The sequence below is a fragment of the Cololabis saira genome, chromosome 13 (assembly GCF_033807715.1).
Source record: "Cololabis saira isolate AMF1-May2022 chromosome 13, fColSai1.1, whole genome shotgun sequence".
Classification (NCBI taxonomy): Eukaryota; Metazoa; Chordata; class Actinopteri; order Beloniformes; family Belonidae; genus Cololabis; species Cololabis saira.
Window position 1 is genome coordinate 17,185,658 of NC_084599.1, and position 14,401 is coordinate 17,200,058.

Genomic DNA, 14,401 nt, shown 5'->3' on the forward strand with positions numbered 1-14,401 from the left:
TATTTTAATACCAAATACAACATTTTCCCTTGTGAGGGGAGCAAGTTGGATTTTGGTTGACAACCATTCTTGCAAATCTTCCCAAAATGTCCCAGAGTATTTGCAATGGAAGAACAGATGATCAGTTGTTTCAATTTCAGTTTCACAGAAGATAGTTATGATCTATGCCAAATCTCTTTCTTAACAGCTCATTGGATGGATAGATATTATTCATAACTTTGAAATGTACTTCTTTTGTCTTGGGGCTTACAGGATATGTATTTAGTTCTCAGTTTCTTCACTAGTTTGTGTAAGATGGTTTCAGTAGTATCTGTGAGCACATTTCAGTTGTATATGTGAGTGGATATATTTCCAGTTGTATGTACAAGAGCGTTTTCAGTATAGTGTAAAAGAGTTGGATTTCATATGTGTTTATGAAGGCTAATTCAGAATTATGTCCCTCACGGCACCTCATTTTCAAATTTTGAACCCGTCTTATCATTAGCAAAGATACTCTATACATACTCTATATTATACTCTATAGATACTCTATACTCTCTCTATACTCTACAGGACTGTCTCAGAAAATTAGAATAGTGTGATTTTCTGTAATGCAATTACAAAAATAAAAATGTCATACATTCTGGATTCATTACAAATCAACTGATATATTGCAAGCCTTTTATTATTTTAATATTGCTGATCATGGCTTACAGCTTAAGAAAACTCAAATATCCTATCTCAAAAAATTAGAATATTCTGGGAATCTTAATCTTAAAACTGTAAACCATAATCAGCAATATTAAAATAATAAAATGCTTGCAATATTTCAGTTAATTTGTAATGAATCCAGAATGTATGACATTTTTGTTTTTTTTAATTGCATTACAGAAAATAAAGAACTTTATCACAATATTCTAATTTTCTGAGACAGTCCTGTATGCTCTACTCTGCATAGAACGTCTCTGTCATTAGTGTCGGTCTCGCCACTCGCCTGTAGGTGGCAGCAGAGAGTTTTTTGTCGCATCTGTTGCCACCAGAGAGGACCAGAAGAAGTAATAAAGTTTACCGGAAAACAACAACACACGCTGGAAGCTCCGCACGTTGTTGAAGGATGTTTCAAGTTGGACTTTAACATCTGCTTTCTTGGAGTACGTATACGGGGAGATGCAGAGCCCCGCGGGCAGCGGCCGGCCTCTCTTCGGGGGGGCTCTGTCGGCCGTGATCCCTCAGCACGCCACGGACATCAGCGAGCTGCGGGAGATCCCGGACAACCAGGAGGTGTTCGCCCACTCCCACACCGACCAGAGCCTGGTCGTGGAGCTGGTGGAGTACCAGCACCAGGTGGCCGACCAGCACGCCGCCAGGTACACCATTGACGACCTGGCGGGCAGCAACCAGGCTGCTGCAGCAGGGGGCCACCCCAGAAGTGTCAAGTAACGAAGTACAAATACTTCGTTACCTTACTTAAGTAGACATTTTGGTTGTCTATACTTCACTGGAGTAATTATTTTTCAGACGACTTTTTACTTCTTACATTTTCACGCAATTATCTGTACTTTTTACTCCTTACATTTTAAAAACAGCCTCGTTAATCTATTTCATTTTGGCCTTAAAAAAAAAACTATCCAGTTAAATTGTGAATTTGGTTGTGGTTGTGGCACAGATGTTCTTGTCTAGTTTTGTTCTTACATCAGATTCCTGCAACTAAACTTGGATGTACATTCCAATAAAGGTTAGGATAAATGATAACATGCCTCTGAAGTTTGACTTTTTGCACCATTACAATACTTATAGGCAACTAGTCATCATATCTTCTGCTCTCTGAAACACATGTTAATGCTCAATATTACACATATATGGTTCTTTAATATATTTGCATTATACTAAGATGCATTCATTTTCAATGGCTTTTGTCCTTAATGGATTTTTTCCCCCTTACATTACTTTTACTTTTATACGTTAAGAATCAGAATCAGAATCAGAAAGGGGGTTTATTGCCAAGTTTGTTAACACACACAAGGAATTTGTTGTGGTGATTGGTGCAATACAGTAAAAATAAAAATATAAAAGCAAACAAATATATGGTGATAAACTAAGAGATAGAATAAAGTAAAATGTATAAACAGAAATAAACAGAAATGTACAATATGAGGATTAAAAAGTAGTTTAAAAAGTAGTAAGTAGTTTTGAAACCAGTACTTTTATAGTTTTTCTTGAGTAAAAAACTTGAGTTGATACTTCAACTTCTACAGGAGTATTTTTAAACTCTAGTATCTATACTCCTACCTGAGTAATGAATGTGAATACTTTTGACACCTCTGCCAGGTACCACTTTGACGACCTGGCGGGCAGCAACCAGGCTGCAGCGGCGGGCTGCTGCGAGGTGGCGGGGGTGGCGGCTCTGCCCGGAGCAGAGCTGTCCCTGGCCCAGTGCAGCTGCGCCTGGACCTGCACGGGCACGCAGCGGGTGTCCAAGTTCAACGAGGAGGCGAGGAACACGGTGGTAATCCACCTGGGCGTGTTCCGCCTTCCGCAGTTCTCCACCGAGGTGCTGGTGACCTTCAACGACCCGCAGAGCATCAGACCCGCCAGCAGCAGCAGCAGCGCGGAGCACACGGAGCCGTGGACGCTGCAGGACTTCCAGCGGGTGCTGCACACCCTGACCCTGCACAACCCCGGGCTGTTCGGCTAGAACCGGGACCCCCGAACTCAGTATTTGTTATTCTCTGTGACCCAGATGTTCACCAGGATCAAACAAGACAGCATGTGTGTATGATGGGAGTCACAACCCAAAAGACATTAAGCCTGATTTATGGTTATACGTTAAATTGACGCAGAACCTACGCCATAGGGTACGGCGTACGGTGCGCGTCGCCGCGTACCCTACGGCGTAGGCTATGCGTTGGTGTAACGCGGAACCATAAATCAGCCTGGTAGTGCTGCTGCTGTCCTGACGCATAGGAATTCCTTCATTCTGTCAATAGAAATACAATGTGACCAAATAGTCCATGACTTAATCTCAGTCTCACTCCTCCTGTCTGCTGGAATGAATGATTAAAGTTGTGCAATTTAATCCTGTTCTTTTGTCAGTACATAGAATCTATTTGATCAGTTAAATGTATTAAGTGCACAATTCCCTTGTTCAAACTTGGATGTCAATGAAATGTTTTACCTGTCATACGCCTTTGATTTTTACTGACACATTGGTGTATTCATAAGCTTTCATAAAACAACATTTCCACACTATGTGGGGTCCTGGTCAGGGTAATCGAAGCATGCTGGACCCCATTTAAGAATACATGTATATTGGTTACATCTATCAATAGAACACCCTACCAACATACCCTCCTTAGACATCGATGAGCATCCTTCAATTCGTGTAAGCTACCACAGAAGCTTTGATTTCAGTTCTTAACGACTATACCAAGTTATTTGCCGATCTGTTTTTGAGATCAATATCATATAAGGACACCTGCTGCGTAAGGGGTAATAATGATTTGTGCAGCAATCACTGTCACTGACCAGATGTTTATTCATTTTTGTTGTATTAAGATTCTAGTTTGAGAACTGCAGAATTAAAATATTATAAATTATTCAGCTCTAACCATCTGATAAATGTGTGTGTGTGTGTGTGTGGGGGTAATATAGTTCACTAAGACAGAGTGAGACATCAAAAATATCTGGAAATCACAATCTCCCCCTTTTAGACTATCTAGTTAGTGGTGGGGAGCTTGCACCCCGTGGCTGAAATCAACATATTTCTATCAATATGGTGGCGATAAAAATATAAATAATGGCAAAGGCCAGTCTAGAAGTCAGGTGGTTAAGGGTGTAGGATGACTCCATACATGGCATGCCTTTGGAAAAGTTAAAAAGGATGTAGTACAGAGGCCTGAATGTTTTCACTGCAACGTGGTTTTGGTCGTAAACAATGAAGGTCTCAGCAGGAATATGTATTAAGTCAACTGTTTCCTTCGTTCACAACGGTGGCCTCATGGTGGAAAAATTCTACAATTTTAAAAACCTTGGAGAGACTTCATTCAACAGTGAGTTAGACACAAAATTTATGGTTTAGGAAATAGGTGCTATTAATTATTACGTGACAGTAAAACCAGTCTATTCAGATTTGAAGATAAACAGGTTGAAACCTGAGCTGTTTTCAAGTACCTTACATCCATTTAGCAGATGTGTGTATTATCCAAAGTAACTTACAAGGGCCAAACCTTGGGGGATTCTTGGGTAATGTTGTAGTTCTGTATACCTTACCCAGAGGTACTTTGAAATGTGGCCTGTGGAAGTTGCAGCTCGATCCAGTAGCCTTCAAACTGAAGGTCCACCGCTCTGCTTCATAAGCTACAGCAACCCCCGAGGCCCTATGCTACTATCTGAAAGGGGAAAAATGTTTAAAACTGGAGTCTGTTGTTAAATAAAAGTACAGCTTGTCTCCCCAAAGCCACATCAAACCCTTTTCTTCCGTTGGTGCAATCTTGACGGATTAAGATCTCATAAAGTCAGGCATTCCTTCCTGTCAGAGATTCCAGAGTAAGACATTCTTTCAACAACCACAGCATCACAACGGTGAAACCCCTTCTGGCTACCTGAGACAAACGTGCAGTTACTGGTTGTATTTGTCATAAAATTGAAAATACCCCATCTTTCAGGTTTGATGTGACTTCAGGAAAAAAAGCTCTTAATGTCTGGAGACAATTTTCCAAACATTATCAAGGTGGGCCTTTGCCAGGATTTAAAAACATGTTTCCAATTTCTATTCAAAATGATACGATTTTAGAAGTAATCATCATTATTTATGGTTCAGCAACAAGCTGTTGTCCATGCACATGTACTCGGAGGATGATGACTTGTTCAACACCGTGTGATTTAATGACTATAATCTATGCTGTTTGTTTTGAACAGTATAATGGCAGATTTACCACATTTGATGCATGAGACATCTGCAACCCCCCCCCCATCATCCTCCCCCAAAAAGTTTAATTCAATAAAAAATAAAAAAGAGAATTAATAAATACAATTATCCAATGTATTAATAATAATACAAACATTGTTATTTAGAAGCTGTTAAAGACAACAGTTGAGGTATTTCTTTAATGTCAATACATATAAAAATCAAATAAAAGGGAGGATTTTTATTATTTTACCATTTTATATAGGCATTAGAGGGTTAAAGACCAACTGACTATTCCAGCATAGATGGACCTCCTGTAAAAAATATAATTATGCATTTTTATGAAGGCAATTCACTCAAGTTTAATTTTCTATTTAATTTAATTCAATTTATTCTAATTTAAATGAATTTAATTAATATACTTGCTCTCTAAATGTGTTTAATTTCATGCCACTGCATTGATTTCACTTTTCTATTGGACTACATTCATGTGACATCTATAATAGTATTTTTAAATCATATTAACCAGTACATGCGTGAATGATTTTTTTAAACTGTCCAATAAATGCAATTATTTTACTTCTGACAAACAAAACTCATTTATGTTTTGTTTTTTTTCCATATTCAAGTTTAAGGAGGTTATTAATGATGTGTCCCATACTCAAGCTCAATCAAGCTCTGAGCCCTGAGCTATATTCATTCATCTATTGACAGGATAACAAAAAAAAAACAGAAAACCATCATTCAACATGCTCATCAAAGATTTAAGTAGTTAGCTGAGATAAATCCTTTTTATTATACAGTGTAGAGAATGGACGTGGGATAATGTTCTGATGTCCACTGAAGTTGCTAATGTGCAACTACACCATTCAAACCCATACAGAACATCTGTCCACATGAAAAGGTTAACAGTGCTTCTATGTTTATGCATCACTTGTTGTTGGAGTAGTACACTCATACTTTGAGTACATTTTGGTGGTAAATCATACATTACAGATCTTTTGTGCATGTAAACTTTCAAAATACCCTAGATTAATTGTTGTTCTGTGAATGGGCCAATCTGACCAGATCGTATAGTTTTAGTAAAATATTATTAGAACCTTGATAATAATAAACTGTCAATGGTGTATAATCAGTGATTCAAGTAGTTCTCGTCAATAAAAAGTGTTGGGAGACAAAAAAGTGAAGAAGTTGAGGATTTGTATTATTTAGAATAGTTAAGGTCAATAGAATTAAACATAAACCAATTTTTTTTTCTTTTTTTGGTTTGGAAACCGAAAATACCCTTTTTTCTAAGGGCAATGTGGGGACGTTTTATTATTGTTGCTGTTAGCTCCTTGGAAATGTTTCAAATGTTTCTAGTTGCTACCAGTAAGAAGGGTCGTGGTTTCATTTGATAATGGGGCTTTTCTGTCTCTGAGTTTGCGTGTTCTCCCCATGCGCTGGGTTTTTTTCTCTTGTTCTCCAAGTTGCCCTCCAGCGGAAAGTTTTGAATATTTCCATTTGCCACAAAACAAGGTTTCCTCTCATGCCAAATACAAGCCAAAAACAGTAGATCCACTGGTGTGGATTAGTTAAATCTAAACTATCTTAGCTAAACTTTGAATAAGTTAGTCACATAAAAACACTATTGTTTTCCCATGATGACTGATGTAGCACTCTGACTGTTGGTGACATTGAGCATGGGCCAATAAAAGTTGATGGCCCATGCTAATTGGATCAGAGACAAATATGAAATCGGAGTATGACATCTGCAGTAACCATATTGCTACCTGAAAATAATTCCTTTTAGTTTACTTTACAGTAAGAAAGTAATCAAAAAACCAAGAACATTTATTTCGAGAGCATCTTAAATCCCTCTTAGCTAACAGTCTTCCTTTAAACTTTTTAGATTAGATGTTCAGGGAGGACCGTTGAAAATCCAACTGAATGCTAAAAACTTTTCCACCCCTTCTTTTCACTTATTTTAATAATTTATGACCAGGTGAAAAAATAACTATGTTCACTAAAACAGGTGAAGCGTTTGGTAGTTTGAGTGAGAGCAACATTTGTTAAACTGGTTTTTAAAGCAGGCACGTTTGTCTGCATGTGCCACATCTTCGGTCCGCCTGGGAGGCATCAGTCACGGTGGATGAGTAGTTCCTGCTCAGAGACTTAAAGTTCTGGGATCATTTATTACCTATTTACCTCTCCTGTTATCACTGTGGGCTGTGTGGTGGTGTGGGCCCTCTCCTCCTCTTAAACCACCACCCCACCCTCTCTGGACTGCAGCCAGAGCAACATTTCCTCTGGCACAGGCAGAGTGGTCTGCTGCTCTCATCAGGACCCTGGAGCTTCGCATTTTATGAATTATGCTCTTGTCGAAATCTATCTTTGTCAGTCCCTGAAGCTGAGTCACAAAGCTGTTTTGCCATTTAGAATGACAAAACAAGCCTCGTAACAATTTCCATTATGTTTTTTAAATTGTCTGAAAGATATATTGTTCTCTGCCTAAAAATATAACTAACTATAGTATATAGCCATACTTTTTCTCCATCCAGTCTGTTGATGTGTGTGTATGTATATATATATATATATATATATATATATATATATATATATATATATATATATATATATATATATATATAAATAATTACATTTTCAATGCTCAAAAAGAGCTGTTGCCTGAGAATAATAAACACCATTAACCATTTTATGGTAAGTTTATTAAAAATAAATGGCAGGAAAACAGATAGAATGTAGCACCGCAGCTCTTCAAATGCTACAAGTATATGTAGAAATACGAAGTATCCAATTATATTACATTTTTATGACATATTGATAATCCTTACACCATCTTTGTTTATTCCATTTTGTTTACATGGGATTTCTGTTATTAGATTGCATGCCCTTTACTGTTTATTTGATCAGTCATTGTCATTTCCTTCTGATTTCTAGGAACCAAAACTTCATCATAAATCTAAACATCATCAAACCCATAAATAAAGAGTGGCATGAGTGTAACGGACGGCTTCTATCATTTGTTCTGGCCGGACAACCTGGGGAGATTAAGGATTTAAATCAGTTGCCTTATACAGTACTTCAGAGGTCACAAGTTTGGATTATATTCCATCACCTCTTTTACAGTCACTCCTCCTGCTTCTTCTTCTTGCTCTGTGGTGGGGTATTGCTGGTTTGTGAAAAGTGCTCAGACAGGGCAGCAAGCGCCCGGTAACGGTGAGAGATGGAATTCTTGACTTCTTTTGGCAGTTCAGCATAGCTGCAGATAAGCAAGAAGTTATCAGTGGTGAGTTATAGATGCTGTCATTTGTGCAATATGTGCCTGCTGTGCACTTTATTGCACAGGTAAAAAGAATCATGATTTGGTATATTGAATATTGCATCCGGACAGAGTGGGATTCTCTGGTTCCACCTTGTGGCGTAAACAGACTTCCTACAATTTCCCGCTTACGTTTTGTCATAACCGTCTGGCTGGAAACAAGGATCCCATCCAAAGTCTCGAGGCCCCCTGGGTTGCACAATTGTCCCCTAATTTAAAAAAAAATACATACATAAAGAGCAAATATGTTAATAAAAAAAAACCACAATACATTTAAACCGTCTAATAAATACAGATTCTGACCTCTGTTTTCCCTCTGAAGAGTTGCACGGGTTCATCTTTACCAGCACAGAATGCAAACGTGCAGAGAGCCCATGCTGATTTATCTTCAAACCCAGCTAAGAGTTTGTACAAACCTAAAATTTAACAGGACAAAAACCATCAGAATGTATGCACAGCTTACATGACAGTTTTCAACACAGTTCAAATTAACTGTTTTCCTTTTATCACACACACACACACACGCGCACACGCGCACACACGCACACACGCACACACGCACACACGCACACACACACACACACACACACACACACACACACACACACACACACACACACACACACACACACACACACACACACACACACACACACACACACACACACACACACACAATATTAAACGTACCCTCTGGCTTGAGTTTATCCAGAAACCATTTGCTTTAAAAACAAAATAGGTGTTCAGTTATATACTGCTCAGCTGGAGCTAAATAAGCTTAGTGAGAATGAAAACTGAACCTACATATAAGGACCAGGCAGCCCCCCTAATGCTTTGAAGCACAGACAGGTGTCCTCTACTATCACTGGTCCATCAACCTTTAGGAAAAAAAAACAAAACGTTTAACTCTGTGATTCTCCATCACTTTAAAAGTGTAGACACTGACTTGGAGTAACAATCTGAGGTACCTGTTGTGCAGCCTCCTTGCACTTTTGTATGGAAATCTCATCCGGCTCTCCCTGGTATTCAGGCACTGGGTGAGGGATAGATGTATGAGCCAATGTGACATTTCATATAAAATAATATTGTCTTGATGCACTGCCTGCTTTGATACTTACAATCGATCTTTCTTGACACTAGTTTGTGAGGAAACTTGTCTCCGAGGATTTGGATGACCTAATAAAGTTACACATAAATAAATACATCAGAGCATAAACATATTTAGTTTGATTCGAGGGAAATAAAATAAGATTACATTACTACCCAGTGTGGGACGGCATTAAGGCAGTGCCACAAGAGAAAAAACTCAAAACCAAACCAACCTGCAGTAATCACACATTTTGCTACCAGACACTAGATTTACATTCTTACTTCTTCGAGTTTCTTTGCGTTTCCAGTCACGAAAACCACGGATCTTGCAGCGGGCACCGCCATGCTGGCCGACAGCCGGAGGATGGACGCAGCAGGACCCGCTAAGCACTTCCGTCTGAGCAGCGGCCAATCAGAACCAGGCACGAGGGGCCTCGACCAATCACCGCGTAGAGAATAGCCCCGCCCATCAGAAATCCACCAATCACAGACTGGTGCTGACATCAATTTTTGTCCGGATAGAAAGCTGAGTCCGAAGTGCCATGTGGAGCAAAAACAGTGCTGGAAAATAAAACGGAGAATAAGTGAAACGATGAGTCTTTTACCTCGAACGGCCGAGGAGTTCAGCTCTGCGGAGTACTGGGAGAGATTCTTCAAGAAGCGCGGAGAGAAGGCGTTTGAATGGTATGGAGACTACAACAAACTGTGCGGCGTCCTGCATAAATACATCAAAGTGCAAGACAAGGTTCGTGTCAATGCTGCAGATATGTCACGGGATGAGGGGCATTTAGTACCACATCAACCTGTTTCCAGGTTCCTTGTTTCATGCATGTAATTACTAATAGTAATAACTTGATCCGGGTGAGTCTATCTTTGCCTTGTCTCTGTCCCTAAGGTGCTGGTGGTGGGTTGTGGCAACTCTGAGCTCAGTGAACAGCTGTATGATGTGGGCTACAAACATCTGACTAACATTGACATAAGTGAGACCGTGGTGACCCACATGAACCAGCGGAATGCAGAGCGCAGGCCAGGTCTCAGCTTCCATCAGGTGGATGCCACCCAAACCCCATATGAGGATGCCAGCTACCAGGCTGCTCTGGACAAGGGCACTCTGGATGCCATGGCTTCTGAAGAGGAGGGAGCTCTGGCCAGGAAGATGCTCAGCGAGGTAAGAAACCAGATGATTTGACAGATTGAGAGAACATGTCTTTAGTGTGCATTAGGGGTGTCCCGATCAGGATTTTTTAGCTCCCGATCCGATCCCGATCACTTGAGTTTGAGTGTCTGCCGATCCCGATTTTTCCCGATCCGATCACTTTTTTTGGTTCCCGATACATTTCCGATACTTTTTCCCGATCAGATACATTTTAGCAATGAATCTAAAAAAAAAAAGAGGACTAAAACTAAATTATCCCAAGTTTGTTTTATTGTCCATTTGAGAACAACATGGACATATATTTCAAAAAAGCTTATCAGCACTGGTGCAACAAAAAAACATGAAATTGTAAAACAAAACAAAAAGTGCAGAATAGTGCAATAACAAAAATAAATACATTTAACTTCAAAAGAGGTAGTTGAATGACATCCAGTCAAACTCACAAACACAAGAAAATTAAAATACTTTTTGGCTTAACCTTAGTGCAACATTCTGAATGGCATGAAATTAATAGCAGCATTTTAATGCAACATGAAAATATATAAAATTTCACAATTCAAACATGTAAACCATGTTAATTTCGCTTACTTCGTCACTTCGGCCGCCAGCCGGAAGTGACGTTAAATTCAACGATATATAAAACGATTTAATATATATTAAAAACATTAATAACTAGGTATGTCCCGATACTTTTTTGGGGCGATACTGATGTTTTGAAAATGCCTTGATCGGGCCCGATCGATCGGGACAACACTAGTGTGCATGCTTGTATTTGTTTCTAATTGTAGTAATGTTGTGTTTTGCAGGTGAGCCGTGTGCTTAGTGTCGGGGGACGGTATGTCTGTGTGACTCTGGCTCAAGAGAGTGTGATTAAGTTGGCTGTGGAGCAATTCGTTCAGCTTGGGTGGGCAGTAAGGCTCCACTGTCTTCAAGTAAAAAGGGGGACAGAAGAAGAAGAAGACTCCTTCGCTCTGCCTGTGTTCGTTCTTGTGTGCACCAAGTTCCGACAGCCCATGCCCGCGCCCATTCTTGAGATGTGCGTTGGAGATGATGGAGTCCCCGTCAGGCACGTGCAAGTGTGCGAACTGTTGTCGGCTGTGAGAGAGCATCAGGCGTATGCTGTGTTGAGGAAGAGGCTCCGCACAAGCACAGACCCCAGTTCAAACCTCACACTCACTCTCTGCCATGCCAAGACTGGCCTCCCTCGATACACTCTCATAGTGCAAGACTGTCCCCCAGCAGCCAAAGTGCCACGATCGAACCATTTTGCCATATTTATCGGTGAGTGCATCATGCTTGCAAGTCAGGCTAGTCGATTTGACAACTGAAATTTATGAGCATTACTAATATTAATGAGTGGATCAGGATGAATACATCCCTTTGCTTTGTACCGTGCTTACAGTTGTCGGTTAGCGATTATTGTTTCTCTGTTTTACTTTGGTTTGTTAGTGCCTCGAGGGAGTGAGACAGCTTGGCTCTACAGCTCCAGTGAGGGCAGAAGGCAGCTGGCAGCCAGTGCTAACTTCCGTCGCCTGGTTATTGTGGCGATGCACAGAAACCAGGAGTACACGGATATGCAAGCAGTCCAGTCAGAGCTCTCGCCAGTGGTGATGGACTTGGCTCCCCCGGGTATGCCAGCCAATCAGCAGGTAAGTACACTTGGCTATTTCTTATTTTAGGTGCTTTTTGAAACAATAATAGACAATAAGGTACACAAATGCAGATTATTGAATGTGTATGAGCTCTCTGTACCTATCCAGGTTCCATTTCTGTCAGTGGGAGGTGATCTTGGTTGGCGGGAGGAGGTCAGCAGGGGTGTGAGTCCGCTCAGTGGAGATTATTGTGTGGAGAACGTCAGAGGAGAAGATGGAGAAGTCTATCGCAGACTTGTGTTCCTGTCTAACACTGCTCTTGTCCAATCAGAGAGCCGACTTGTCTCATTAAATACAGGTCTTTTTTTTTAATTTTTATTATTATTATTATTGTTGAGTATACTAAAACATAATTTTTAGTTTTTTAATCTATTTCTCATTTGAATCATTCATTAACCAGTATAGTTTCAACAATTCGTACACAATACATATATGACCATAACATGTGGGGTGGCCATAAAGGGTTTTAAGGATTGTGATGAACCTCAGTCATCTGGAGTAGATGGTAATTAATGTGTGATAGCATTGTGGAAATGCATGCATACATTTCTCACTGCCATAATGTAGCATGCAAAAGTGGAGCTGAACACACCACCGAGTCTTTGAGAACTCAATCTAAGAAAGTGAAAAAAAGCACAAAAAAATGTTTGTTATAAAAATTTTATAGCATATATTTATGTAGTTAATTACAATGTAAAATAAGTGAGGATTTGTGTCTCTGCAGCGTCAAGTCACAAGAAAAAGAACAAAAAGAAGGCCAAGGCAATGGCCGTTCCTGTTTCATCGTCAGTTTCTCTGTCTGTGGACAGTGGCTTCCTCTGCTGTGCTCACCACGAGGTCATGGTGGCTGGCCTTGCTATGCTTGGGGTGGGAATGCCACAGAACAAAGGTGTGTGAGTTCTCTACAAACTTGTCAGTGTGGTAGATGATGATAACCACAAGCAGAACCTTTGGTAGTTAAGCCTGAACTCTGCAAACTCTTTCTATTTACTTATGTTTATAACATACCTCTCGATCTTTCCCATAAGATGTCCCAGTGTCGGTGCTCCTGGTGGGGCTTGGTGGAGGAGCCTTGCCTCAGTTTTTGCGGGACTTTGTTCCCGGTGTAACCGTTGAAGCTGTGGAACTAGACCCTGTTGTGCTGGAAGTGGCAAAGGAATGGTTTGGATTCAGACCAGACAATCGCTTGACCGTCACTGTTGGGGATGGCCTGGACCGCATCTGTGCCCTGGAGAAAGAAGGTTGGTGGCAAAAAAAAGAGATAAAGCAAATAAAGGTAAGGCTTCACAGGTGAATATATTAACACCAACATGTAAATGCTTCTTTCTGCATAGGTGGCCATTTGTTTGATGCTGTTATGTTCGACGTAGACAATAAGGACAGCTCATTAGGTATGAGTTGTCCCCCTGCTGCCTTTGTGGAAACTCCCTTCCTGCAGAAAGTTTGTAACTTGCTGACTCCCCAAGGTACAGATTAATTCATAATGTATATTATTTCTGATATTTAAAACATGCACCTTACATTTTGATGCAGTTGCATTTAATTCGCTTTCAATATTTCCCCCTGCCACACCCCCTTTATATATCCCTGCCAGGTCTATTCATTTTGAACCTTGTGTGCCGTGACCCAGCCCTGAGGAAGAATGTCCTTGAGCGCCTGAGCAGTGTGTTTCCTACCGTGTTCTCGCGAAAGATTGCCGAGGAGGTCAACGAAGTTCTCCTGTGCTCTCGTGGAGAAAAGGATGCCGCCCACATCCTTCCATCCTTGAAGCAAGCAGCCACAAATCTGCAGAGTGCACTGTGCTCTAACACGACTGAACCCAACCGCAAGCCACATATAGACATTGCAGAGTTGTTAAAAGAACTTAAAGTGGAGTAAACTTTGTTTGGTGTTCAGCTGGAGGGGCTAGATTTTTTTTTTTTTTTAAACTGTCTCTGAAGTGTGTGTGAAACCATATAGTGGAGAACAGGTGGTTTGGCTTTTCAATCAATGCAATGTACAAACAATTTAAAATACACAAAAATATATATTAAAAAAAGAAAGTAAATCATGCTTTGTTATTATTGCGTCATATCACAAGTCAATGTATCCTTTAGTTTCTCTTTCATTTGCTTCTGTTTTCCAGTGCATTGTACACAGCACTCTCTCAACGTGGAAGAATGCAGCCGCGTTATTTACAGTAGATGAATGCACACCCCTTGGCTCTAGTTGCAGCTTTTATAAGGCTGCCGTGGTGCCCTACCCACTCTCGGCGGGCAATGTGGGGGGTTTTAAATAGCTGCAGACCAGAAGATTGA

General features: G+C 40.4%; 3 protein-coding genes across 3 annotated transcripts; 2 read left to right on the forward strand and 1 right to left on the reverse strand.

Moving 5' to 3' along the window:
• Positions 1–1,025: 1,025 nt before the first annotated feature.
• rangrf (RAN guanine nucleotide release factor) lies at positions 1,026–3,577 on the forward strand. The gene is made up of 2 exons (XM_061737094.1): positions 1,026–1,346; positions 2,308–3,577. The coding sequence occupies exons 1-2, from the start codon at positions 1,147–1,149 to the stop codon at positions 2,672–2,674; spliced, it is 567 nt and encodes a 188-aa protein (XP_061593078.1). The 5' UTR covers positions 1,026–1,146; the 3' UTR covers positions 2,675–3,577.
• A 3,994-nt stretch (positions 3,578–7,571) lies between these two features.
• On the reverse strand, positions 7,572–9,673 carry itpa (inosine triphosphatase (nucleoside triphosphate pyrophosphatase)). Its single transcript, XM_061737095.1, has 9 exons — positions 9,579–9,673; positions 9,326–9,383; positions 9,176–9,240; positions 9,012–9,085; positions 8,898–8,929; positions 8,511–8,623; positions 8,340–8,416; positions 8,004–8,147; positions 7,572–7,926 (listed from the first exon to the last, which is right to left on the reverse strand). The coding sequence occupies exons 1-8, from the start codon at positions 9,639–9,641 to the stop codon at positions 8,015–8,017; spliced, it is 615 nt and encodes a 204-aa protein (XP_061593079.1). The 5' UTR covers positions 9,642–9,673; the 3' UTR covers positions 7,572–7,926; positions 8,004–8,014.
• A 146-nt stretch (positions 9,674–9,819) lies between these two features.
• On the forward strand, positions 9,820–14,128 carry mettl13 (methyltransferase 13, eEF1A lysine and N-terminal methyltransferase). Its single transcript, XM_061737096.1, has 9 exons — positions 9,820–10,041; positions 10,192–10,464; positions 11,259–11,733; positions 11,902–12,101; positions 12,213–12,402; positions 12,829–12,993; positions 13,133–13,345; positions 13,439–13,570; positions 13,699–14,128. The coding sequence occupies exons 1-9, from the start codon at positions 9,889–9,891 to the stop codon at positions 13,980–13,982; spliced, it is 2,085 nt and encodes a 694-aa protein (XP_061593080.1). The 5' UTR covers positions 9,820–9,888; the 3' UTR covers positions 13,983–14,128.
• The last annotated feature ends 273 nt before the right edge of the window (positions 14,129–14,401 follow it).